Source organism: Mirounga leonina, unplaced genomic scaffold, assembly GCF_011800145.1.
Source record: "Mirounga leonina isolate KUSES-001 unplaced genomic scaffold, KU_Mleo_1.0 Mir_94, whole genome shotgun sequence".
NCBI lineage: Eukaryota > Metazoa > Chordata > Mammalia > Carnivora > Phocidae > Mirounga > Mirounga leonina.
The window spans coordinates 40,491,652-40,518,518 of NW_023270855.1; the positions used below are offsets into that span (position 1 = coordinate 40,491,652).

At 61.1% G+C, this 26,867-nt stretch overlaps 1 protein-coding gene across 2 annotated transcripts in view; it reads right to left on the reverse strand.

The window, feature by feature from the left end:
- Window positions 1-1,242: 1,242 nt before the first annotated feature.
- The window catches only part of SEMA3F (semaphorin 3F), a 29,298-nt gene continuing 3,673 nt past the window's right edge, over window positions 1,243-26,867 (reverse strand). Inside the window, exons 2-19 of one of the 2 annotated variants that reach the window (XM_034996827.1) lie at window positions 25,996-26,155; window positions 11,809-11,969; window positions 11,642-11,704; window positions 11,422-11,541; window positions 10,696-10,788; window positions 9,035-9,128; window positions 7,612-7,731; window positions 7,290-7,429; window positions 7,059-7,173; window positions 6,826-6,895; window positions 6,512-6,656; window positions 5,156-5,378; window positions 4,457-4,545; window positions 4,287-4,328; window positions 3,952-4,109; window positions 3,694-3,761; window positions 3,247-3,380; window positions 1,243-2,581 (exon numbers count right to left, since the gene is read on the reverse strand). In XM_034996827.1, the coding sequence (XP_034852718.1) occupies window positions 2,168-2,581; window positions 3,247-3,380; window positions 3,694-3,761; window positions 3,952-4,109; window positions 4,287-4,328; window positions 4,457-4,545; window positions 5,156-5,378; window positions 6,512-6,656; window positions 6,826-6,895; window positions 7,059-7,173; window positions 7,290-7,429; window positions 7,612-7,731; window positions 9,035-9,128; window positions 10,696-10,788; window positions 11,422-11,541; window positions 11,642-11,704; window positions 11,809-11,969; window positions 25,996-26,107 (2,361 nt within the window). In that variant the 5' untranslated portion in view covers window positions 26,108-26,155 and the 3' untranslated portion in view covers window positions 1,243-2,167. The remainder of the gene's footprint in view (window positions 2,582-3,246; window positions 3,381-3,693; window positions 3,762-3,951; window positions 4,110-4,286; window positions 4,329-4,456; window positions 4,546-5,155; window positions 5,379-6,511; window positions 6,657-6,825; window positions 6,896-7,058; window positions 7,174-7,289; window positions 7,430-7,611; window positions 7,732-9,034; window positions 9,129-10,695; window positions 10,789-11,421; window positions 11,542-11,641; window positions 11,705-11,808; window positions 11,970-25,995; window positions 26,156-26,867) is intronic. The other variant, XM_034996828.1, reaches the window with a different exon arrangement.

The following is a 26,867-nucleotide window of genomic DNA, read 5'->3' on the forward strand; positions in this document are numbered from 1 at the left end:
AGGCCTGTCGTCAGATGGGGAAAATGAGTCCCAAGGCAGGTGCTCCCAGGGGCACGGAGGAGGGACTCACTTCCTGTCCTTCTCCTGATCTGCTCCCTGTGGGTGTCTGAGACCCGCTTAAGGGCACGTAGGGCATGCCTGTCTCAGCTGAGGGGGTCTGGGGTCTGTGTATAGGTTCAGACGGGACAAGGAGTACTGCTGGGTGGAAGTCGTTCAATTAAGCCTAAAGTTCCCAGGCTCTGGAGATTTCTCACCTCCTATAGGAAGACCCAAACCCTGGGCTCCCAGGGCTCCCTCCAGAGACCCTGAGCCTTCTGGCTGGACTCCTCCCGGAAACCTGGCTGCCTTGTAGTACTCAACTCTGTTGCAGCCCCAAGAGACCACGAGGGGGTGCCAGGGCCTCAGATCCTGAGTAGTGGAGACTGTCCCCAAGCCTGTGGGAAATGGATACTGGCTCCTACCAGAGGCTGGTGGCTTCACATCTACCCTGCTGGGTGGGGGTGGGGTCTGTCCAGAAACAACAGATTATCTGTGCTACTTTCAGCTTCCAGGGTCCATCCATCCTCTACCCCCCACGTTGTAAGTGGGCCCTGGGGGTGGGGGTGGGGGTGGGGTGGCTCTGCAGCCCCTAGGGATTTGGGGCAGTGCAGGAGCCCAGGTTTGTTACACCAAGGCAAATCTGGTTTCTGCTTATTGGGTTTATTTAGAGTGGGGCCATCCACTGTCTCCCAGTCCCCCTCTGGCTCCCCTTGCCCACCAGATATGGCCATAAGCCCTGTTGGACCCATAGGCCTCCCCAGCTCTTAGCTTCCCCTGCCAGGGCTTGACTCATTAAATTTGGATCAGAGCCCCCAGCCCCACTTTCTCCCGTCCAGCAGCACCCCACCTGCCCTGGCCTTCCCCACCCGTGGACATTCGCTCATGCCAGTCCGTCTGCTGTGATCTGGCTGGAAGGAAGCAGGAAGGTTGGGAATTTTGTCAATTTTCAGGGTGGGGGCAGCCAGACTGTGAGGGCTGTAGCTCTGTCTTGCCGATACTGAGTCCTTAGCGCCCGGCACAGAGCCCACCGCAAAGCCAGGTGAGAAACCAACGATCAAACCTGCGAGTGAGTGAATGGAAGCTGAGCTTGCAAGAGAGGCGTGGGAATGGTGGTCAGGCCACATAAAGGGGGGCAGGAAGGACAGAATGTGGGCTTAGGCTGAACCCCCATCCTCCCTCCACTGCTAAGGAGAAAAGCCAAAGTCCAGTCCCAGAGCCAGTGTTTATTAGCAAGATGGAACCCAAGGGCAGCTGTGGCCTGGGCAGCCGAGGGCCACCGGGAGCCCCTACCCACCTACCCCCAAAGCCCCCCAGAGCTATTTACACCCATCCTCTGAAGTGGTGGGCAGAAGGGAGCCCTGGGGAGCCCCTGAAGGCCCCAGGCCTCCGCCACGGCCCCCTCTCCCCTCAGCCCTGCCTGTACCTGCCCCTCTGCTATTCTCCCAGCCCCCAAGTCACAGTGGCCCAGAAAAAGCGAAGAGGAGGTAGAGCGGCCAGGCAGGGAGGGAGGGAGAGGCTGGAAGTGTGCCCCACCCAGGCAGGGCTCCTTTGCTCCTGTCCCCAATAAATAGAGAATAAATACCCGGGAGGGGGCTGGCCTTGACTGAGTGTCCCCTCCCAGGCAGGGGCCGGCCTCCTGTGGCGGCCCCTTCTTCCCTCCTCCGAGTGCATCTGAGCCCCCCACCCCCGCTGCCCGTCTCCAAAGTAGTCCTCGCACCCGCGTCGGCGTGTGCCCGCGGCACGCACTGGCAAAGGGGAGCAGTCCGTGCCCTGTCCGGGGGGAGCTTGCTCCCTCCCTGGGCCCTGCGGATTCCGGCGGCGGCGGTCAAGCAGGTGGACTCCTAGCTGAGCCCAGGGGCTGCGCGGTCCCGGCCTGGCGCCGCCGACTGGCTGGGCCTGGTCAGGTGGGCTGTTTCCGGCCGTCTCCGACCAGCGTGGGTCTGAGTTTCGGACAGTGCCGCTGCGGAGGCAGGCCATATACAGCCCACCAATAAATACTGTCTTTGCAGGGGCGGGGCGTGTATAGAATATAGATATTTTATATATATATATTTATATATATATATATCTTTTATATTAAAAGGGACAAGGCCGAGGCTGGCCCACCGCAGGGCTCAGGCAGCGGGCCTCATGTGTCCGGCGGGTGGTGGCGGCGGTTCCGGGGCTTTTTCTGGTCCTGGGGTTCAGGAGGCCTGGGTGCCCCCGGGGCCTCCCGGGGGCCTGGGGGCACGTGGCGCCAGTAGCCCTGGCAGTACTGGTGGATGAGGCCCACTTCTGGCTGGGCCAGCAGCTGCGCCAGCTCCTGGTAAGCGGGCGTGGGGGGCCCGGCGCCGCCGGGGGCCGGCGGGGCGCTCACAGCTGGCGGTGGGAAGAGGGCCGCGTGGACGGCGTCCCGACCCAGCACGTGCAGCTGTACCCGCGTGACGACGTGCTTGAAGTTGTTCTCGGTGGCAGTGCAGGAGTAGAGGCCTCGGTCACCGGGCTGCAGGGCGCGGAGCAGCAAGCCCTGCTCGGTGCGCAGGAAGCGGTCCTCCGCGCGAATCTGCGGGGGCAGGGAGCTGGGGCTCAGGGCTCGTGTGACCGCCCTGCCGCCCAGCCAGCCCCCGGAGCAGACCAGCTCTGTGGCCGTTCCGTGGAAGGGGCTCCCATGTGCAATTTCCACGGAGCAAGAAAAACCCACAGCAAGTAAATTTCCACATAACACCTGAATCAGGCATCCACGTACTTTTCCATCTCAGGAGGAATGACCGTGGGGGGATGCTGTACAATGGGAGAATTGTGGAGCACAGAATTTCTTTTTAATGGGAATACCCAACCGAAGTATCCTTATAGAATCTCCATGTAAGGACGGATGCCTGGAACACATTTCCATAAAACGAGGGCTCCTCCACAGAATTTCCACACACTGGAGCTCGTCCGCGTGATATTTCCATGTAATGAGATATACCTCCAATGGAGCACATGTATGGAATTTTCATGTAAAGAGGCATGCTTACAAGTGGTTTCCATATAATATGGAAATTCTAGACTTGCTGTATAACTGGATTCACCCAAATGACTTCCACATAAGGAAGGGGAACTTGGAAGGGCTTTCTTAGAATGGGGCTGCCGCAGAGGGCTCCTATACCACATTCCACCCACATGGCACTCCTCCTGCACGGGGGACCCCCGCATCCACGGCGAGGACTGTGGGGTACAGGAAATCACCTCACGGCGCCGGTCACTGGGATCTCGCTGAAACAGCCACTTAACAGTGGCCTGGGGCGAGCGAGGCTGGCACTCGAGGAAGGCCGCGCTCCCTGCCACGCCGTACTGCACGGACTCCACGGCGTTCTTGTTGGCTGGAGAACAAGAGGGCGCAGCATGAAAGCGGCATTGCCTCTGCGCAGACTGCAGGCCGCCAGGGGGCCGGTGCCGAGGGGCACGCACAGGGACAGCCACGCGGGAAAAAGGCAGGGCTATACCATCGGGCATCCGCTCCTTCCTTGAGTGGTTGGCTAGGGACATCCCATCTCCCAAATCCCAAGCCCCCTCACCCCCCGCCCCGGGTCATGTGAGAGTCCTTCCGGCCGGGGGGCCCTGGGAGCAGCTCCATGGGCTGCACAGGGCTCTGCACCATGAGGAGCGCCCAGGGGGGAGGCACGGCACACTCACCGTTGGAGTTGAACCCACGACACTGCCTGATGGGGTTCCCGTGCCGGACATCCTGCCGCCGGCTCCGCCTAGATGACGAGAGCTCCTGATCAAGTATTTTCAAGGAAGCTTGCCCCCCGCCAGGTCCCTGTACCCGCCAAGACTCCAGGGAAGAGTCTCGTCCATTACCCCCAGGGAAATATCACATCGGCCACCAAACCCCCAGGACAGGCCCCTGGGTCTGGTGGCTAACATTCCAGGGGTCTGGGGGGTCCACACCTCTTGGAAGATGCCGTGTATCGGGAGCAGGCCTGGCCATCCCAGGCACAGTAGGGGTCCCGGGCGAGGCAGCAGTCAGCACAGGCAGCCCCGTATGCCTGGCAGCGATGCAGGCTCAGGTGGGTGACGCCCACGGCCGACGCCACGTACAGTTGTTGCTGAGGGCAGGGGAAGGGGCTCGTCAGTTCCCTCCCCACGGGCAGCCCCATCAGGAGCCAACTGGGCTCCTTCCCTTCCTGTTCCATGCCTCAGTTTCCCCATCCCTATGCCAAGGGCAAGACCCCAAGGGGGAACATCCTCCACCCCTACCCCCAGCCCACCTCACTAAAACTCACCCTCTTGGAAGAGATGGTCATGGTCTTAACAGGTGCTGGGTCCTGGAAGAAGACAGGGATTAGCCTGGGGACTGGGGACCCCCTCCCTGTCCTGATCTGGAGGTCTGAGGTAAGCAGCCAGTACTAAGGAGGGCCAGGGTGAGAAGAACAGCACTGCGTGTCATACCCACCTTGAAGACCTCCACCTCCTCCAGCATGAGCTCCTCCATCTCCTGGTCATCCTTGGGCAGCACGATGACCTTCTGCACTGTCCCGCGGTCTGGAACGGGCCGGGCAGGGCCTCAGTGGGGCTGAGGACGCTGGGGAAGGGGTACCAGCCTCAGCCCCTTCCCCCACCAGGCCCCCAACCCCCAAGGGCAGTGGAGCAGGAGCTCTGTACCAAGGTTGAAGAATTTCCCCTGGATGAAGGGGCCCGGGATAAGGGGTGGGGGTGGTCACGGCTGGGGTCTGCCCCTCGCAGCCCAGACCCTCATTTTAGGCACTGCTGAGGATAGGATGCTGGCGGGATTCCTGTGTGGAGGGACTGGAGCTGTGGGGAGCACACCTGCGCATGTGCACACGAGAGCGTGTATGCCAGGATTTGGACCCGCGTGTCCTGCAGGTGTCCACCACCCGTTCCCTCTTTCCTGACCCTACATGGGTCCCCAGGTGCCCAATGTCCCTGCTCTCCCAGCCCCCCGGGGGGGCTGGGGATGGTGATGGGGTTTCCCCACCCCTTGTCTCAGCTATCCTGGCTCCGAAGGATGAAGGTAGCAGAGTTGACCTTGGCAGCCTGTAGCAAGCCCGTAGCAGGGTAGTCCCCACCCCCCGATCAGCACCCTCCACCCAACGGGCCGAGCATGGGAGGGTCTGGGAGCAGCAGTGGGTACCTGTGCCCAGGAAAAGCACCTCATAGCGCCCGTCAGCTGCATCCACCTGGTCCACGGCGACAGTGGTGAGCCTATAGGGAGCGCCCGTGCGGACGACCAGGGGCCGCCTCTGCAGAGGGTACACGGCCTGGTACATGAGCGGGTGGCTGCGCATGAAGTTAATCACTTCGTCAGGGTAGTCCTTGGTGGACTTCATGGATGGTGTGAAGGTTCCTCCAGGGCACTGCAGGCACGTGATGAGCGTCAGGCCCGGCTGGGGCTTGCTGAACCCCTCAACTTCAGGAGAGGCCTCTCCTTTGTCCATCCCTATCACATGCACCTGCTCTGCTCCTCGGAACCCCCATCCAGGCTTTTCCCCCTCACCCAACCTCTCTGTAGGCCCTGTTTCAGCCGAGGTCCCAAGGTCCTACACGGCCAAATTCCGCAGCCACCTCCCTGGCCTGTGTGCCGTGACCTTGTGGCGGCATTAGGTGGAGCTGACCCCTCCCTTCCCCTGTCCTCATCCCCCATCCTGTTGTCTCCTTCCTCCAGTCTGCCCCCCACACCCACCCACCCCTGCTCGAAGTCTACGGCCCCAAGTTCCCTTAACACCCTGAGGGTGCTCTGCCCTTCCCTGGTGCTTTTCCCTCTGCCTGTCCTGCACCCCCGCCAGCCCGACTCTAGCCCATCCCTCCAGCCTCCACGTTCACCTTCGGGGGAAGACTTCCCTGGCCAAGGCTGAGACCAGCTCCCCCATTCCAGCCCTGACCACATGGAGCCAAAACAGATCACATGTTCTCCTGCTTAGACTCCTGCAGAGACCCACATCACACCAAGATCAAGTGAGTTGCCTCCTACCACCACGGGAGGTCCTGCAGGCCGGACTCTGCCAGCCCTCATCTCCCCGGCCACCATTAGCTAACTACACTGACGCCAACTTGCCCTCCAGCTTTGTCTTGGCTCCCAGGCGGCAGCCCCCTTCCACCTTGCTTGCCACACCCGGCCACTATCTTTGTTCCGGGATCCTGGCTGGGCTCTTCACAGCCTGGTGCTGTGTAAACGGTGTTTCATTTCATTTTGTTTTATTTATTTATTTTTTTAAGTATGCTCTATGCCCAATGTGGGGCTCGAACTCATGACCCCAAGATCAAGAGTTGCACGCTCTACCGATTGAGCCAGGCTGGCGCCCCTGTTTTGTTTTTTAATGTCAGCTTTATTTAAATGGATAAGTGGTAGGTTTGTTTGTGTGTTTGGTCCTCCTCCCCTACCTGGCTGTGAACTCTGTGGTGGTGGGGCCTACAGCTGCAAAGGGGCTAACCCAGAGCAGGCCTTATAAACAGAGGGGAAAGGGAAAGGTGGAATGATGGGGGTCCTCACCGTGCCGGGCCGTGGGTAGGGCATCTTCCCCGAGAAGGGCATCCACTGGTAATTGGGGCCCTCTTTGTGGGCAAAGGGCCCGTTGAAGACCATGCGGATGTCAGCCATGGAGTAGACGCACACGGCAGAGCCTCGGAACACGGAGCTGCGGGCGGGGCAGGCTGCCGCTGCAGGCGGGGCAGACCCTCGGCCCAGGGCCCCTCCCCAGCCTGCCCCCACCCCACAGCGCGCCCCACCGGGCTGGGGTCCTCCCCACGTCACAGCCCCCCAGTGCAGCCAAGCCCTGCCACCCCCAGCCCTGGCCCCAGCCTCACCCTGAGGAGGTGAAGACAGCGTAAATGACTGGGTTCCTCACATCCTGTGTCTGCTGAACAAACACGTCCTCTGGGGGCAGAGGGAGAAGACGCGGGGAGGGTGCATTAGCCAAGAGCCCTGGGAGCCCCACTCCTGGCCAGGGGGCCCCCCGGAGGTGCCCTGACCACCCCCCATCCAGCCCCCACCCCTCCCAGAGCGGCCACAGGACCCAGCCTGCATGCCGGGTACTCACGGAGCTCGTCGAAGTGGGTCTCGATGCCGTCCTCACTGGGCACGGAGCACACCAGCCGCGCCTTCAGGAACGTGCTCCACTTGTTGACCAGACAGCAGTGGCCGCCGTCATCATTCTGGGGGCAGGGGGGCAGGGTCAGATCAGCTCTCACACCCAAGACCCTGCCACACAGGCTGCCCGAGCCAGCGCGGGGTCCGGAGGGGGGCAGCACGGGGCCCCGCCGGCGCGTACCAGGCAAATGCGCCCGATGCGGGCGTACACAGCGGGGCTCTGCGGCGCCTCCGCCGACCGCTCGCGGAAGAAGAAGTAGAGCTTGTCGTCGTTGCGCTCCGCGCTGTCGGGGATGAGCTCAGCGTGGATGAAGGAAGGGTCTGCAGGCGGGCACGGGTCAGCTGCACAAGCACCTCCCCAACAGAGCCCCGGCCGGGTACAGGAACGCCGCCTCCCCCCCGCCGCCAGCCAGTCACAGGGCCAGACCCCCAGCGGGCGCCTCTGGAGGATCTGGCCGCATCCCAGACACGCTGCCCGCCGGGGGCCTCTCGGCCGCCCTCACCGTTCAGCCACCGGGAGTTATACTGGTCCGTGCGCATGGCCGTCTGCTTTCCCAGCGTGCGGAAGATGGCTGCATCCGTGCCCATGAAGTCGATGTACACGCCGGCATAGAGCTCCTCGTCTGCGGGCGGGCAGGCGGGTCAGTCAGGGCACAGCCCAGCGACCTCCAGGCCAGGGTCCTGTCTCCCCCTCCGACTCCCCAGGGCATGACTGTCTCATCAGTGGGCTGCTGGGAAATGCTGAAGAATTGGCTCTGGGAGGATTGGGATTAGCAGCAATTAGCTCTGATGAGTGGCGAGAGCCAATTTCTGTGGTATAAATACCCCCACCATGGCTGACTTCAAGCTCCTAACCCGGGGCCACCGCAGGTGGAGCTGGGGAGAGCTGCCGACACCATCTTATGGTCTTTCTACCCCACAAATACAACACGTGTAAATAACCTCAAGAACAAAGATAGTAATAAAATGTGGTAACATAGGAAGTAATGAGTTGTGAGTATTTTTACTTTTGTTTTGAAAGTAATTTATTGGTAAATTATATAACTTAGTGTTTAATAATAGCTGGCTCACAAAATACCTGAAAATTTGCAGAAAATTTAGCGACCACGCTGGCTCTAGCATACCACTCCGTGTCTTCCTTCTAGACGTGCCCAGGGCAGGCCCTGCCTTCCCCCATCAGACTCCCTGGTCGGGGAGCCACCATCAGGCTAGGACCTTTTCAGTCAGCAAGAGGTGGAGGATAACGTCCACCCCCTGCCCCGAGGCCTTTCCCAGGCCTGGAGGTGGCACAGTGCCCAGCAGTTGCTCTCAGGGGCAGACTGGGTTGGGCAGCCAGCAAATAGGCAGAGAACGGGGCCCAGGGTCGTGGTGGGCTCGCCCAACCTGCGGGTAGGGGCAGCAGCTGCTCCTGAGGCCCCAGGTAGGACTCCTCCTCACAGAACATTCCCCCAACTCTCCTAGACACCAGGCCAGACCAGAAACAAACCCTGCCCCCCTAATTGGTGAGAGGGCCAGGACTCTCCATCCATGCTTCCTTGTGGTCCTCTCCCAGCCTCCCAGACACACCAAGAACATGTATGGAACCACTCCCCTTCTGCAGCTTCCAGTATAGACCAAGTTCATCTTCTCTCTCATGTAGTCTGGGGCTGGCCTTTGCATGGACCCTATTTCAGGGTAGGATCTGGCCCCCTTAGCATTCCATGCGAGGGGCTGGAGAGACCCTCACACCACTCGTCTCTGCCCCTCGGCTCACACTGGGGTCTGGTCCTTAGCCCTCCCCCCGCTGGGTGGGGCCCCGAGGGAGGGTTCAGGGATGGCATGGTCACGGTCTCTGCCCCGGGGAAAGTGTTGGTGCCATTCCCCCTATTCCAGAGGCAGAGGCCACACACTTAGGCTGTAGAACCAGGATGGGGTAGAGGCACTCACTGATGAGGGCTGAGGCTGTGTCCAGCTTGGGGTCGTACGGACACTTGCCCTTCCCTGACTCGAGTCTCTCCGGCTCCAGGTAGAAGATGTAATCCTGCAGGGCAGAGGGGAGTTTAGCATCGTCCAAGCTGGTCCCACAGCCAGTAAGGGTAAGGGTCATCCGGCCCCCAGGGTGAGAGCAAGCCCCCTGGAGACAGCCTGAAGCCACATCCCTTCAGTCCCCAGATATCCTTGGGTTTTAACTCTGTCCAGCCAGGTCTCCCAACCCAGGCCTCCCAGGGCCACGATGCACATTCCCAGGGAGGCGATTCCTGGTCCCAGGTATCAGATAAGACCTGAGAACCAGGGGCTGAACAGCCCCCCCCCCCCCACGCCAACTGGTTCAGGTAGACTCTGGTCAGGGCCCCTCAGGCCACAGAGGCACAACTCTTTGAGCTGTGGCCTCCTGTCCTGGGCCAAGACGGGGCTGCCAACTTGACCAGGGCAGGAGGTACTGGCCAAGGGTGTTGCCAAGTCCCACCAGGCCAGAGGGCCCTGAGGGTACTGTGTGCCCAGGCTTTATGTCCTACCTGTGGTCCTCAGGACAGGCTAAATAGGCCACGGCCTTTCCCCTGCCCCTCAGCAGAGACCCCGGTTCCCCATGTCTCCCCAGTGAATCAGGAGTTGAGAGGTTCAGCCCAGACCACAGGGATTCACAAAGCCCTCCGTGCCTCCCAGCCCAGCCCTGAAGATGCTAGCAGAAAGGCTGATGAAGGCACTGGGACCAGGATGAGCTCATGGGGAGAAGGAAAGGGAAAGAGAGAGGCACAGAGGCGGGAAGGAGGTGGCGGCAGGTGGCAGGGATGGTGATGGGAAGGTGTACACAGGCCCACGTCCAGTAACACTCTGCACACGGGACTTCCGCACACACGGGGCTGCACACACAGCTTGGCACACAGCACTGTCAGCACGTGGAACCCGCCGTTCACACCCTGGGCACACATGCAGTCGGAGCCGTCCCACGTTTCAGCACTCCCTGTCACAGACACACATGCTCACGTGACCACTTGCTCTAGCACTCACCGGCAGCCCCTGCTCCCCTGCCCGCCCCTGCCCAGCCCCAGCCTCCCCCCCCCAGCCCCCCTGCCCCAGTCCCGGAGCATGACTAGGGGCAGACAGCTCTGCCCCTTCGGCCCCAGAGGAGCAGAGTCCCCAGCATGTGAGTGTGCGGGACACCTGTGTCTGCCCATGACCCATGGAGGCCTGGGGCACGGACAGGCGAGAGTAGTATGTCAGGCCGCATACACGTGCCATGTTCGGACTCTGGATGCTGACTAAGGTGTGCGCTGGAGAGCACACGTGCCCACGTGAGTGTTGGTATAGGCTCATGCATGTCAACAGACGTGTTCTGAGGGCTGAGGCTCCGCTGTCCCCGGGCTGCCTTTGCACCTGGTGGCTTCATGATCTCTTGCCTACAGGGACTCACTGAGGCTGACACAAAGCCAGCTGGGAATGCCTTCGGAGCCTGAGGGCACTGCGGGGGAAGGGGCAGGATGGGGGCCGAGGGAAGACCCTCGGGAGGCTCGCGTGGGCTGCGGGTCCCTGGCTGGCAGGCCAGGCCCGCGGGGAGTTCAGTTCAGAGGCGGTGCTGCCTGGCAAGGGCCTGGAGGGCTGCGTCCCACCTGGCGTGGGGCTGTGGGCGTCGGGCGGAGGGCACCATCCGTGGCTCTGCTGCCTCGGCCTCTGACCGCCTGCATCTGGGTCCAGGGCGTGGCCTGAGAAGACGAGGAACAGGGATTAGAGCCAGGGGTGGCAGGGGCTGGGGGAGCGGGCTCGGGCTGCCGGCCCCTCACACCACACACGCCAGGAGCACACGGGAGCCCCCGGAGCGCACACACACAGCTTGGCGCGCGCCCGCACACACGCGTCCCTGAGTCCACTCGCTCTCAACGCGTGTCCTACAAGGTCACACCAGCTCACGCGCATGCCCACATGGAAATGAGAAAGGGCGGAAGCGGGCGGGGAGGGACAGAGCTGGGGAAGGGGCCGCTCCTCCCCCAACTCCCCCCACCCCCCCGGGGCCATGTGGCAGAAGCGGACCCGGGCGTCCAGCCTCCTGACGCTGAGGCCCCTGCCAGGCCCTCTGGCTTGGCGGCAGGGGCACGGTCCACGGGCTTGGCCGGGAGCGCTTACTATGTGCCAGGCACAGTGCTAAGAGCTTTGGGAGGGGCACACCGACCTGTGAGAGAGGCATCTATTAGCCCCATCTTCAGCTGAGGGAGTGAAAGGAGTCACTCACCCAAGGTGCTGGGGAATGGCAGGGCTGGGGCTCAAGCTCATCGTCCCATCAGAGCCCTGGCGTGTGGCTACTAATGGGGCAGCACGGGGCCGGGGCGGGCACGGCTTACCTGGGCACGGCGGCCGCGGTTTACGTAGGTACACATGGGGTTGTAGGCGCCGGTCCCACACACGTACAGGTGTGTTCGGTTCCAGGGCTGGATGAGCCTGACGAAGTTCCCGCACTCACCCTGGGGCCGGAGGGAAAGCCAAGGAGGTGCCCCACTGCCTGCCTGAGGCCCCCTGCCCCCACACCGCCCCCATCCCACCCGGAGGCCCCCCTGCACTCACATTGCCATCCTTGCCTGAGAGTACGCACTCCTCAATGCGCTGTGGGGAGGCTGCCCAGTGGATCTGCCGGAGATGGGGGTCAGAAGGGGCGGCCTGCTAGACAGGGCTTCCAGCCCTGGGGCCCCATGCCCCTCATCCCTCCGGCCCCACACCCGGCTGGCCCTTACAATGAGGGGCTCACGGTTGATGTCATGCAGGTCCAGGGACAGCACATAGTCCTTGCTGCCCACGTACATGCGGTCGTGGTCCTCGTCTTTGAGCAGGATCCGATAGTCCGTTGTGTTGAGCAGGAAGTTGAAGAAGTGGGCAGTGCCCGTGGCCTTAAGCTCTGTGGGCGGAGGGCAGGGCAGCAATTAGGATCCTTGGAGACCGTCCAGACATGCTCCCTTTCACACATCATCTTAAACCCCCAGCTTGCCCCCCACCCCACCCCCGGCCCGGGGCCTACTTAGCTCCCTCTCTAGTCCCTGAGATGCTGGGAGGAGAAAGTTGGACGGGTGGGCAGGCCAGGGAAGGGACCACACCCAAAGCTAAAGTCCTGATTCATCAGCAGCCCCAGCCAGTCTCTGGGTCCCAATGAAAGGGCGATGGGTGCGGGTCAGGGCGCATGATGGCATTAAAGAGTCTTTGCTCCAGTGGGGGTTAATGCTCCCACACTCAGGGTGGGGCCTGCTTCCCACAGGGGCCTAAAAGGGTTAATGAGCAGGAGGGTGGGGGACAGGTGCATCCAGGACAGCCTGCACGGACCCGGGATGCCCTGTCCTCACCCCAGCTGCCCATCAGACAGGGCAAAGCTGGCTCACAGCATGGTCCCCGCCTTGTCTGAAGCTGGTTAGCCAGGACACTGGACAGCCCTGCTGGAGTGATGTGGTTCAACAGACCTTGGGCTTCCCCCAGGTCCCACTGGGGTGCTAAATGTAGAGTTCTCAGGCCACTTTGAACCAGTCAGGAACAATCTTTCCCAGGAAAGAAGCCCTCCCCCTCGTGCTACGGTGTCCCACGGCTGGGCGGCAGGTTCCGGTGGAGTCCTTAGCTTCCCTTCTGCATGAGTCTGGCGGCCCTGGCCCTCCCACCCCCAGATAGCTGGGGGAAAGTCCGCCTTCCTGGGGATGAAGGACAGGAAGGAACTTGGCCAGTGACAGGCCAATGACAAATACAGGACTCCAGAAAACTTGGGAACTTTCCTCTGGGAGGGGGGACAGCCAAGGGGTCTACTTGGCAAGCCCCTCCTCTGCCCACCCCCAGCTACATTTAGCTCAGCAGGAGAGGGAAGATTGTAATGAAGGTGACGGATATTCACCAGCACGGGAGGCTGGGGATGGCGGCACACGGAAGAGCACACACATGTATGCACACGGCCCAGGTCTGCACATGTGTGCACACGGCTGGCGTCAGATGAGGCACTCATGAAGGCCATGATATGTATCTCATCTCCCCTATCCCATCTCCCCGGCCCGTAGCTGGGAACCCATTTCCCAGGTGGGGCAGTCAGGAGGGAGGCCTGGAGAGGGAGAACAGCTGGGATGGCATGCCCTGGATGTAGCCTGAAGGTAGGACCAGCAGGTGGCCCCATCCCATCAGTCAAGTCAAGGTCGACCTTGACTCAGGCAGCTGTCTCTGACCTGCCTGGCTGACCCTGACGCCGGCTGTGTGCTAGGGACCCTGGAGCAGAGCTGGAGGGCCTGTGCCCAAGAGCAGCTTTGGATGGGAGCTCTGGGATGTGCTAAGATGGGTGTGGGAGGTGGGCTGGGAGCCAGGAGACTCCCATGGCAGACCCAGAGCCTACATCTGAGGGGCTGCGGGGCAACCAAAGGCCTTGCCCTGCCCAGCCCTCTGTGGCAATGAGAGAATACAGGTGATGACCTTGGCCAACCGCTGGGACGCAGGGACGCCAAGGGATCAAAGGGCCGATCCCTGCCTGGCTACCGCTTCGCCCGCCTGTCCGGCGGTGCCTCTGAAGTCCTGGGCAGGGCAGCCTGGGCACCTGTCCTGCACCTGTTGTTAGGCCACTTGGAGTCCCCCGCCCGGCCACCCAGCCACAGTGACAACAGGAAAGTAAACAGTCCCCCACCCCCAGAGCCAGGAAGCAGCCAGAGAGGAAGTGGGGCTGCCAGCGGAGCCCCCCCAGGCTGGGACAACCCGCCAGGGGTTATTTATACCTTGGCTGGGGGCATGGCCTTGGGTTGTACCCTTACCCGTCCTACTAGGTTAGGAGGCATTTGGGGGGCAATGGAGGGGAGGGCAGCAGAGGCTCAAGTGGGTACCTTTGGACACAGGCACCTGGGGTCAAGGAAAGCTCCAAACATCTAGCCCCGGGGACACAAACAGTCATAATCCCTACCATCCATCCCTGCCCCGTCTTGGGCCTCGGTAATCTGGCCCCTCCCCCTCTGCAAGAATCAGTGCCCCAGCCCCAAGTCCAAGTCCCCCTGGAGCTCAGAGCCCCAGCACTCCAGGCTCCATCCCCCTTTGTGGGAAAGGCAGGGGAGAGACTCATTCAGCAGAACCACATGGGGAGCAAGGAGACTAGCCTTGATCAGACATCCTACCTCCTAAACCTGCACTCCCTGCTCCCTACCCCCTGGGTGGAAGTGGGCATGGAGGGAGCCTCCCACTTACTCATCAAGCACCTATTATGTGGAAAAGCTTAAGCTCACAACATCCAATTTACAGGTGAGGACATCAAGGCACAGAGAAGGGAAGGAACGGGCCCAAGAGCATGGGGGCAGGATTCCCACCCAGGTTCGTGGCCTTTGGGGCTGAAGGAGAGGCAGGCCCAGGCAAAGCCAGTCCTGGAGGTGGAGACTGCCCACTGGGAGGGCGAGGGCCTGAAGGTGACCCCCCCCTCCATTGACAGGGCACATGACTCGGGACCCCTCCCAGTGGCTATAGGATATGGCGTCAATGGCTCTGCTGTCACAGGACATGATGCTTTGGTCACTGTGGAAACTTTGAGGGGGAGTCCCCATGAGGCCATGTGGGGTAGGAAAGGGGTGGGACCATGGGTCAGGAGTCTTTGGCTCTGGCGCGGGCTTCATGACCCCAGTCAGGGCACTCTAGACCTATCTAGTCTATTTTCCTATCTAGACCATCTCTTGAGCCCTCCTAGTACCAACATCCAATGTGATCCTCGAAGGTGAGGGTCCTGCTCTGAACTCAGCAGAGTACTCCTTGGGACATCCCCCTATCCTCCTGCATGGGCTGTCTCTGCCTTGGTGGGGAGAGGAGAATGGATGGGGTTCCAAGTTCTTTCCCCATGCAAGCTGGCTCTCAGATGTCACCATCTCTTGGAGGACATCCATCCTCAGTCCCATTCTCCCTATACCACTTCCTAGTGCTGGGGTACAGAGCAGAGAGGGTAATGGGGCAGGAAGGGGCTTCCTGTTGACTCAGCCCAACCCTCCCCTAACTCCAACTTGTCTCTACCCCATCCCCAACTCACAGGAGCAGAGCTAAATCCTGAATCATCCATCTAAACCCAGTTTACAGAAAGGGAAACAGGTGGAGAAGGATGGCTTTTCCAGGGTCCCAGAGTGAACTGGGTGTGTAGGGCTCTGGGCTTAGCAACCCATGGCTGGAGGGCTCCTCTCACTCTTGCCAGATTGTAGGAAAGAATTAAAACAAGGGGCCCCATGACAGCCCTGTACCCCAACTCCAGACAGGAAGACTGAGATCCAGGGAAGAGCGGTGCTCACCTCAAGTCACAGGGTGAGGAGTGAAACTGGTATCCTGCCCGCCCCCCGCCTCACTCTGCCATAGGGCAAAGGAGCCAGAGGCCTTCATTCCTCCAAGAAGCCTGGGTCAGGGCAGGAAGCGGTCGAGTAGTCCTGGGTTTCCTGCTCTGATACCTGCAGTGTCCTCAGGGCTAGATGCTCCTGGCCCTCAGCCCCCCTAAGGAGCAGAGACTTGGGCCAAGGGGGCATCCGTGCGTGGGGGGATTTGACATGGGCCTGGCCTGGCCATGTCCTCAGACCCATCCTCTCCTCCGCTCCACCGCTCCACGTGTCCCAGGCCCAGCTCTGACATTGGCAGTGTCACCCCTCTCCCATCCCCATGGCAGTACTGAGGGGGCGGGGGCTGGGGCACAATCAAAGGTTCTGCGGATATCAGAACTCAAGTCTGGATAAGCTTTGACCTTGGGGAGAGAGGATGGTGTGCGTGGTAATGCCTCCTGGGAAGGGCTCCCCACCCCCATACCCTCACCCAGGCTGGGCACATGTTGGGTGGGGCGACATCCGGGAAGGCTTTTCCCGTCATCGGGAAGGAAGAGCCTTTTCTGGCATCAGACTCCTCATTTCCGCCGCCGTTCCCAGCCTCTAGAACTTCCCCGTGGCCATTAGACGCTCAGGGTCGTGGCCCAGAATGGCCTGGCAAAGGTCCAGAGGCAGGAACATTCTCAGTGCCCAGGGGTTTGGTCTTGGGGGTCTCTGTTTCCTCCCCTGGGGGAAGCAGCCGGTGCCTTACTTTAAGGAGGTAGTGGGTGTGGACAGCACCGAGGAGGTGTGTCCGCAGCCCTCACCCCAGACCCCAAGTGGGCGGCCCTGACCCCTGCTGCCGACCCCTGCTGCCCGTCTCTAGGACACCGGCTCTGTGGCCCGTGAAGCCGGGGCTGCTGTCAAAAGGGGGTCTCGGAGCCGAGGTGGGCACCCCGCCCCCTTGGTTACAGCCCCACAAAGCAGCAGGTCCTGACTGACAGTCACCTCTCCTGGCTGTGCTTGGGTACTGCGGGGGTGAGAGACGCGTCCCTACAGCCCAGCCCTGACCTCTGACCTCACGTAGGCTAGTGCAGCCCTAATCCCTGAGCTGAAGAGAAATGAGGCTGGGGGTGAGAGGTGGGGTTGCTGGCCAGGGTCTCTGTCAGTGCTCTCTCCTCCTGCCCTTCCGGGGGGCGGGGGGGAACTGAGGTGGACAAGGAGCAGGCAGCAATGGCTGCAACGAGTGGCAGGGCCTAGACAGTCCTCACTGGACGCCCCCAGGGACTCGGGGGGGGGGGGGCTCCAGGCCCTTATCACTCCCGAAAGCTGTGAGGGGCCCCAGAGGAAGGCCTGGGGGCTGGGCTGTCCCCCTGGCTCCTGGCCTAATCCTCTTTTAATGAGCGGCCAGCCGGAAGGCCTCAGCCCCTGGCCACAGCCTTACAACCCTGGGAACCCCAGCCAGGCCGAGCTGGGGGGAGGGCAGCCCCTGAAGCCTCTGCAGGCACCTTTCCCCCAATTCCGCTCAGCACCCCCACCTGATTCACACCCCAGTGCCGAGACCCCAGCACTGGCCAGGCCAGCCCACGGCCCCAGCATCTGCAGGGATATACCAGGGTGACATCTGTCTTGTGCTCCCATGGACTCCCTTGGGCATTTCCCATTTGTTCAGGGCCAGGTCCCACGTGGAGCCGGGCAGGGGAGGCTGTCACTGCTGATCAGAGGCTTTGCTTTCTCAGTCCCTTTTCTATCCCAGAAATGTTCTGGATGGGAATCCCTAGAAACCAGACCCAGAGTTTTGCCTGAGGCTTAAGCTGCCTCCTCCCTAGGGGGGTAGGCTCCAGTTCCTCTGGCCCCAAGCCCCTCAATATCTGTCCCCCCCAATCCCATTCCTGGGCCAGGCTTTCCGGATTGGAGACCCAGAAGATCCCCAGGAGCCATCCACATTCGCCCTCCTCCCCCCCAGGCAGGTGAGCCAGGTCGGTGCCAACAAAACCAATTACAGCCGCTCTCACCCAATTAGCAACTAATTATGGCCTCGTAGTCCATTCAACATAATTAACATGTAAATGACTCGGCGTGTTTATATTCAATAACCGCTCTGATTGAATTTAATTTAAAAGTCTGAACTGGGGACCCAGTTACCGTATTCCACCATCTAGAGCAGCCACTTCCTGGGAATGTCGGCTCCTCCAGGGGCGAGGGACACAAGGCCAGGGGGAGGGTGCAGGGGCAGGTGCTGTGACATGGCCCAGCGCGGGGTGAGGAGGGCAGGGATGGGTGCAGTCCCTCCATCCCTGACGTGCTATCCCAGCGGTGTGGGAAAGTGGTGAAGTCTGAAGAGCCCCAGTGGGACCCTCAAGTTGGGAAATCCTCTGGAACTAGGGGCCCCTTCTTAAGGGCTACTGTAAACATCCCAGCTGTTCAGTAAACACCAAGCCAGAGCAGAGCTGGAGCCACCCAGCTGGGCTAAAGCTCCGCTGCAGCCTTCCCTCCCATTTTGCGGGCTGGGGGCTGGGGGCTTCGGGCTGGGGGCTGGGGGCTGAGGCCTAGGAGCTGGGGGCTGGGAGCTGCAGGCTGGGGGCTGCAGGCTGGAGGCTGAGGCCTGGGGGCTGCAGGCTGGGGGTTAGGGGCTGAGGCCTGGGGGCTGGGGGCTGTGGGCTGCAGGCTGGGGGTTGGGGGCTGGGGGCTAGGGGCTGCGGGCTGAGGCCTGGGGGCTAGGGGCTGAGGCCTAGGAGCTGGGGGCTGGGGGCTGCAGGCTGGGGGCTGAGGCCTGGGGGCTGCAGGCTGGGGGTTGGGGGCTGGGGGCTAGGGGCTGTGGGCTGCGGGCTGGGGTTGGGGGTTGTGGGCTGGGGGCTGCGGGCTGGGGACTGGGGGCCAGGAGCTGAGGCCTAAGGTCGACAGGATCAGCCATGCTGTTCCCACGCCCGTTCCGCCCCAGTGCCCGCCTGCTCCGCCCAGGAGAGGACAGGCTGGGGGCACAGCTCATCCTGACCCAGGAGAAGCCAGGAGGGAAGAGGCAACAGAGTCTCCCTGGCACACATACCAGCCAGAAACCCGAGATTCTACACCTCTCTCGCACAAGGATGTCCAGTGATTTTCAAGCACTCTGCCCCAGCGGGTAGGGAGCTCTCCGGCCTAGTGCCTCCAGTGTTCCCTGCTCACTCCCCAGGGATCCCTGGCGCCTGATCATTCTAGGTCTGGGACGGTGACTCAGGAGGTTGGGAGGTCCTCCATGGATCCTTCACGGCCCGCACAGCTGCCTATGAGGACACTTTTGGGCCTTCACCAGCCAGGCAAAGCTCAGAGCTCTTGCCCAAGGACACAGTGCAGGGGGAAAGCTGGCCTGGAGGGGCAGGGCAGCCCCTGGGCTTGGGGCAGGAGGTGGTGGCCTGGGCCAGACAAGCAGCTTGGGGTACATTCCAGGCAAGGAATGTACCCCAAGAAGGGTAAAGGGGGTGGGAAGACAGTTGGCCCTGAGGGCAGGGTTGCACTGATCCATTTCTCAGGTGGGGAAAGTGGATCCAGCTTCCAGCTCCATAGGCCTCAGGGACCCACCCCGCCTCCCACATTCCAGACCCAGCCCGGAAACCCCTCACTCCTTCCCCCACCACCTCCTCCTCCCTGTGACTGCAAAAGACAACAAACTCTGCATGGCTCATTTACTCTGATAAATCAACCAGACAGACAGGCCAGGACAGGACTGACAGGCTGGTGGGTGTCGAGACCCTCCCCCCGCCCTGCACCCGGCCCCCATCTCTGCTGCCCTCCTTGGACTCCTGGGGTCCCAGCAGCCCTTCACATCGCCCACCCAGAGATACCCAGGGTGTCCCAGACAGTCCCCTCCCCAACATTCGGATGGGGAAACTGAGGCATCGAACAGACAGATGTGTATTCAGGGTCAGCCTTGGCTGATGCAGTAAGACAGAGTCGGGAGGCCAAGCAGGACTCAGTTAGTCACCCGTCTAGGAAGGCAGCGAGTTCTCCACACAGGCCTGGTGCTGGGACAGGAGGGTGTCTCGGTGCAGGCAGCAGCCCTGGACAGAGGCCCCCTGGGGTGCTGCAGGAGCCCACAGGCCTCCCCCCGCCCCGAGTTCCAGCTGTAGGGTCTCACCCCCAGGGGCCCACCCTGCTGGCTGAGCAGCAGGCACACAGGCAGGGGACTCTGCCCGGGGAGGGAAATGAGAGCATCAGCACCGAGCCCTAAGTGGAAAGAAACATGGCTCTTGGCTGGGTGCAGGGACCTCAAAGGAAAGAGCGTGTCCGGGTAGGAAGCCAAGGAGGGGTCAGGGTGGGGATGGGAGCGGGTGGAGGCAAGGGGGGATGAGGGGGAGGAAGGAAGGAAGAAGAGTGGGGGCGGGGGGTCTGGAGCTGATCCCTGACCCCTGGAGGGGCAGTTGCTTTGGGGCTGTCCCTGCCCGGCAGAGGGGTAGCCGAGTGGTAGCAGACAGCCCTACTTTCCAGCAGCCCCAGGGAGAAGGCCACGAGTCGGCCTAGCTGAGGCCCCCTCCCTCACAGACAGCCGCCGCCACCCAGGCCCATTCTTCGCTGGGCCAGGACCAGTGGTCAGCGTCTGGAGCCTAGGAGGCCTCCACCCTCTCCCTGAGACTGCTCAGCAGCCTGGGGTATGTTGGGGGGGCAGGGGTTGGTGGCTGCAGGCCTGCCAAGCTCAGGCACCCACGTGAGCTGAGCTTTGGATTCAGACTGGAGCCTTCTGGCATCCAGGCCTCTGGCAAAAGCCCTCTTGCTATTTCTAAGAAAAATGCAGCAGGAATCTTCTCTGCTTCTCCAAAACTCCAAGGGCTCCCTTGAGACAGGGCTCAGACTCCCAGGACAGCACCAGGCCAGTCTGGGAAACCTTGTTCTCAGCCCAGTGAGGCAAATGCCCAAGTGAGCAACCCACGTCTGGTCGCCCCTAGCACAAGCCGCAGGGGCAGGGCCAGCGCTCAAGGAGGGGTCGCTGCGGCTGCTCACGGGCCCCCATCAGAGTGGGCGGCTCATCTGGGCGGGGGGAGCTCCCTCCAAGGCATCCCCTCCCCAATGTGTCTGTCTCACTGGAGTTTCCTCACAGTATGTACTTGGTGCCTCTGTCAAGAGGAACAAAGAGCTTAAAAACCCCAGGGAGCAAGTGCAAAGGCTCCATCCAGGATCCTGCCCTCTCCCCAGGTGTCTTGCCATACGCGCCTCGCTGTTCCCGCTCTTCCCTCCCACGGTCTCCCTTCCCCTGTTTGAGATGCAGGCTCCTCCAGGAAGCCAGACTGGATGCCCACGGTAGGGGCACCCTATCTCCACGTGACCCCACTCCTGGCACAGGGCTCAGGGTACCTCCTGCAGTCCTTTCCAAACACCGTCACCTTCACCAAAGGTTAGAAATGGGGGGGGGGGAGTGTGAGGCAGTGCAGGACTCCTTGGGCCTCCCCCAGGACCCGCCCTCGCCCCTCTGCCACCCTCAGGGTGGCTCCTAGTTCCTGAGACTTCCTTCCCCGGGGCTGGAACTGCACTCGAAGAGTTGATCCTCCCGTAGCACAGTGAGCTCAGCCCCATTCTCATGCCCATTTTACAGAAGGGACACAGAGAGGTTCACTGCTCAAGATCTACACCGTGGCCGGGATGCCAGCCTGAGCCCTCAGGATGTCACTCCCACTGGGCCACTGCTGTCCCCACCTTACACGGCACAGGGGTGGGGTGGCGGGGACCAGGTCCTAGAGAGGCTATGCCGCCCGCCCGAGGTCACACAGCTCACAAGGGCAGAATGGAGGTTTGTCTGCCTTCAGGGACAGCCCTTTCAAAGAGCACCATCACCACCTGCGCATTCTCCCGAATTTAAGTCCTGGGGGAGGAGCAGGAGGTCTCCCAGGGATCAGGGGCCAAGTACCCACAGCTCTGAAGACACCGTCTGCCCCCGCCCGCCCCCGGAGGGGTCACAGGGTTGGAGGCCCACACACCCAGGTGCAGACAGCCAGGAGCCCACTCCGAGGCCGCTGCCTCCCAAGCCACGGGGTGAAAGATACCTTTACAGGCTGGGATGAGATTTTTATCTTGGCGGTTTCTCTTTAAATTCTTTACGATTACGAAGCAGCGGGGGCTGCCAAGGAACATGATTTACTCCTTGAGCATGCACCAGCTCCTCGCTCAGTGCCAAGGGAAGCTGGAGCCAGGGAGGGAGGGGCGGGCGTCACGCCAGGGAACCAGAGACAAGGCCTATGCTGCCGAGGCCCAGATAGTGGCAGGCCCATCTGAGGCTCGGCTGGACCTGGAAGGACCACGGCTGAAGGCCCCCAGCCCTGACCTGGCTGACTGGGGCTGGGCCTCAGGCAGGTTCTCGGCAAGTACAGGACCTGCTCCACTCTCTCCGAGTGCCAACTGCTGGCCGGCTGAGGGGCAGCCAGCCAGCCTCCAGAACCTCCCAACTCCCGAAGTGGCCACTTCCAAGTCCCTTCTCAGGAGTAAGGCAGTCCCCATTTCCTGGAAAACTGAGATCCCAAATGCAGGAATCTGGGCTCAAGTTCATGCTTTGGGTCTTCCTACCTTCCTCCTCCTGGCTCATCTGGAATACTGGCCCTCCCCAGTTTGCTAGCTCCAAATCCCACTGGAGCTATCAGAAACACCTCACCTTGACCGAGCTCCCTGGTGCCCCCTCTGGCCTCCAGGCTTCTGGGCTTCCCCACACCTACCTCCTTGTCCTCCTTATTCTGAATCTCCTAGCCGCGGTGTCTGCCCTCCCCCGCAAATGGCTGGCCAGGGAGCCCCTGAGGGGGGGCAAGGGCAGGTCCTCACCCCACCCCCACCATGCAGTCAGGCCTGGCTGGGGGTGGGGCAATGCTCCATCAAGGCTAAAGGCACCTCCACCTCAACCCATATTCACCCACTCTTCATCCCCCTTGGGTGAAGTAAACGGGCCATGACCTCTCCTAACCTCCAATGTCGTCACTTCCTAACAAGGAGGCCTGGCCACTCTGGCTCTCTGATGTCACATGTGGATGACGTAAGTAGTGGCACTGTCCTGGGCCATTAGCCCCAGAGGCGCGGAGGCTGGGCTGAGGCGGATGGGCAAGCAGTGACCAGCACCTACCCCCCCTATTCGCCCTCTACCTGCGGAGTGTTCTTCCACATAGAGCAAGCCAGTTACGCCTAGAGTTAGAGAAGATCCAAATCTCAGGGCCACTCTGGACACAGGAGCCCTTTCCTCTCCAGGGCCTTGGCTTTCCTTCTCCAAAAGGAGAGAACTTCCTGGGGGACTCTGATCAGTGGAGGACTGGGGTGATGGAGGGTTGGATTTACAGGAACAAGCAAACCCAGGTGATGCTGCTTCCACAAGCAGAGGGCACGAGAAGCCTACCCAGGGCAACCTCAGCCCTCTCCTTAGGAAATGAGGCTGGGAAGGCTAAGGCCAGCACTGTAGGATCCTGGAACCCTGTCGAGAGCTGTGCCTGCTTCCCTCACCCCAACCTTTGCTCTCTCAGTCCTGGGACAGGCTCAGACATCAGGCAGAGCCAGGCTCCAGCTTCATCCTGCTCCTGAGTGATGGGAAGCCTCACAGGAAACCCAGGGAGAACCCCTCAGGCCTTGGAGAGAACACCACGTGGTTAGCATCATGGATACCTACTGTTATTTCTATTACTTTCATCCTTCCCGGCTCTTCGGCCCCATCTCCCTACTGCCTGCCTCAGTTTCCCCAGTAGCCCAGCCACCTCGTGTCATCACAGGACCTCTTTCCCCCACTAAACACCTCTTGGCCCCACGTCCTTACTGAAGCCAGCCCAGGCAGCAGGCAGCGGCTTATTGTGGACGTGGCTTCCTGGGATAAAGTAAACATTCCCCAAGCTGAACAAAGGACCTGGCAGGGAGCTCACACCACCTCGCTGCAGAGGGAGGTGGTGCCCCCTGGCTTGGATCATCTCAGGACGGGGGAAGGGAGAGCTTTTTCTCCCAGGCTTGGCCAGGGACTCTGGGGTTAAGGGAATTCCAGGCCAGGGTGGGTGGAGAAAAGGGTCCTACTGCCCAGGCTCTCTGGTCCCGAGCATGAGCTCTCAGGGAACACCTCACCTTTCCTGGAAATCCTCCCCACGTGACCTCTCACTTCTACCTGGCTTTGGCTGTGTTGCTCATGGAAGCTCAGGAGATGGGCCCTAGGAGCACCCTCCACCCCGCCTCCCCCCGCTCCGACCTGGACTCTAATTGAACTCTGGGCCCCTGCTCCCTTACACCTTTTCGGCTCTAGGCCTGGCTGGGGTACCCAGGCGGACGCACTGGCAGCAAGCCCAAGCCTGGACCAGTTCCTGCCTTTGTTCCTTTAGCTGCTGGGGCCTGGTATGCAAGCTGCTATATCCAGGCAAAGCACAGACAGAGAAACTGAGGCAAAGAGCAAGAGTGACTACCAGTGCTTCTAAGGACAACCGTCTCTGTGCCCCTCCCGTGTACCCGGGAGAAGAAGCTCCCACCCCTTTCCCAGTCCCTGGCCTGGCTGTGAAATCCCAGTTTCTATGGATGTTGGTACCATTCTCACCCCACAAATGCTTGGTGAGGACCTACTCCTCACTGAGCCTTACTCTGTGTACATGACGAATCGGAGACCCTCCAGCATGGGGGATGCACAGGGCCTGGTGCACCGTCAGTGCCGGGCTCCCATGTGCTACTGAGCAACTGGGTGTCCATTATCTTTTCAGCCAGTCTGACTGTGAGCACCCCATCTTGGTCACTGCAGACTCCCTGATACTCAGCACGGGGCCTGGCACAAAGTAGGGACTCAAGCATCTGCTAAATTAAGTGACACGTAAGCATACAACTAGGCCACAGGATCAGCGGGGAATGGGAAAGGTCATGCAGAGCAGGGAAGCGTGTGTGCATGAGGGCACGGAGGCCTGGGACAGGGTGGCCCCCAGCATCCCACGGTCCCACCCCACCCCAGGCTGCCACGGCGGTCAGCACCGTAGGATGGCTGCCAGCAAGCCGGGCTTTTAGTCACTGCGGGTGTCGGCTTCAGAGCTAATTGAGAAGGAATCGACCTGACTGGTGTGGGCGTCAGCAAGGCCAGGACACCAGGGTTCTATTTCTGGCCTCGCCTCTGCCTCCTGCCTGACTTTGGCCCTGCCCTTGCCTGAGCCTCGGTTTCTCTCTCTGGAAAACAGGAATGAAAGTCGTTGGCCCTTTGCCTCTGGAGGTCTGAGAAGGTTTAAAAGGCGCATACCGAGAACCTCCCTATGTCTTATCCTGCCTGCTTCCCCTCATGGGTCTCCAGGGTGATGGCAAAAATAACACCCAGAGTGGATGTCTGGGTTCTAGGGTCCCAGGGACATGGAGACAAGCCCCCATTCCCTTCCCCTGTTGGGGGAGGGGAAGCTCTGCTCCCCCTGCTGGCACCCTGGGCTGGGAAGGGGGTAGGGGGGCAGGCCCCTTCAAGACTTATTAATCTGCTCTGAGGAAATCCACTGGGGAAGGGTGGAGTTATCAGCAGAATAAACTTCTCCCCTTCCGAGGCCTGGGGGTGAGGGGTGCTCTTACAACCAAACCCATCACACTTCCGCCCATTCCTCAGGCCCCACATTGGACTCCTTCCGGGCACATCGTCCGAAATTCACTCCCCACTCCCCCCATCAATTCACAGGGTGGGATGAGGACAGAGGGAGGAGCTCTGCTGGGGACATGGGGACAAGGGGATATGGGAACATGGTGAGGTGGAGGCTGGACCTCAGCCAAACCTGAGGAAGGAAAAGTCAGCCCAGCCTTTCACCCCAATATGTGTGCCCGGAAATCTGGCCAGCCAGGGCTGACTCGGCCCCACCCAGGGCAGGCGGCTAGACAAAGTAACCTTGGGCCAGAGAACTCAGCAGTGACCCCAGGTCCCAGCATCCCCTTTCCGCAGGCAAGGGGGCAGGCTGAGAATCTTCTGATCATACACACCTTTGAGGAAGTGGCTAGTGAGTGAGCCATCTGGACACCTGAGTGTGTGCCATGTGTATTCACCTGCCAGTGGGCGAGGTACAAAGGTGATGGAGCTGGGGGACCTGTCTCTCACTCTCCAGACCCCAACCCGTCATTAAAGCCTTCCAGTGACTCCCAAAGCAAAGTGCTCATTGGGGAGCTCAGGAGCTCAGACGTGTCACATAGCACACGCTGTCCCTGAACTCGCCAGGTGGCCCACGCTCCCCTCACAGCCCACAGCACCCTCCCTGCTTCCTGGGACCCCCTCCCACCTGGACACCTACCCCTCAGCAGAGCAGCTCCCTGCTCCTCCGGCTTCCTGCGGCCTCAGTTTGGGCCTGACCGCCTGACCCTCCACCTCAGGGACCACCCAGGGCAGGACCAGATGCAGAACAGTGGCGAGGAAGGGCTTCCACAAACACAAGTTTGGAAGTAGTGGCATCTCTCTCTCCCCAGTTATCTCTCACACAGAGGGAGGTGTTTTGCAGACCCGAGACCCCACTTTCTGCCTCGAGAAGGGGCCCAGACTCAGGAGACCTCCCGGAAATGTCCACGTGGCCCATTCTCTAGTCTTTCCCAGCAAGTTACCGCCAGCCCGCTTCTCCCCACCCACATACCCAGGGCAACCCATGTGGCTGCACAAAGTGTCTCTTTCCGCCCTGCCTCTTCCTGTCGCCTCTGCAGCAGGCCGAGTGCTGTGGACAGAAGATGATGCTGGAGACCAGCAAGGCAGTCTCTTACCTTTGAATGAGAGCCGGACCCGGGGTGTGGCCGGGAGGTGGTCCTGGGTGGGGGTGGCTGGCCAGGCCCAAGTCAGTAGGGAAGCCCAGAGGAGGAGACCAGCGACACGCATTGTGGGAGGGGCCTAGGGCCCAGGAAGCTGGCTGGGCTGTCTGGACACCTGGGAAGGAGGAATCAGTATCAGAATATGTGAGGCAGACGCGGGAGTCCTGCCCTACCAACTCTCCTTGCCCACATCCTCAGCTTGGGGCCATGAATGCCCCAGTGTGCAAACCTTATATACTCTCTGGGCCCTGCCTTTGTCTGGGAAGGTGTAGCCAATGGGCCTGAAGACCGAGCAACCAGGTGCAGCATGGGGTCACCAGAGCTAATAGGGGCCACTGGAGATTCAAACAATGCCCCACTCTCCAGCATCTTGAATTCCATTCACAGGGTCCTGCTCAAACAGGTCATCCTACAGCTCCCTCCAGTCCCCAGCAGGCTCTTTCCCTTGTGCCCACCCCCAACCAAATGGGCTGCTCCTTCCCTCGCCCACCTCCAGAAATGGGGGAAGAGATGGAGCCAGTCCTGCCTGCCCCAGCCAAACCTCTCCTCCCGATACAAGGGAACCTTGACCTGGTTCTTGGGATGGGGGCATGGGAGAGAGAGGAGGCTAAGTGAGACACACATAGACAGCCTAAAATGGAAGAGACAGCAGCCAGAAAAGGAGAGGCAAAGAATAGCAGGGTCTACTTTTACTGAAATCACAGCAGGAGGGATCCAGGTCAGATGTAGGGAAGGACTTCCTGCCAGGTAAAGTTTCAGCTCCGCCTCTAGAGGGCACAGAAAGGGGAGCTAGGATAGCCAGCAGGCCTGGGGCAGGGTGTGAGCCA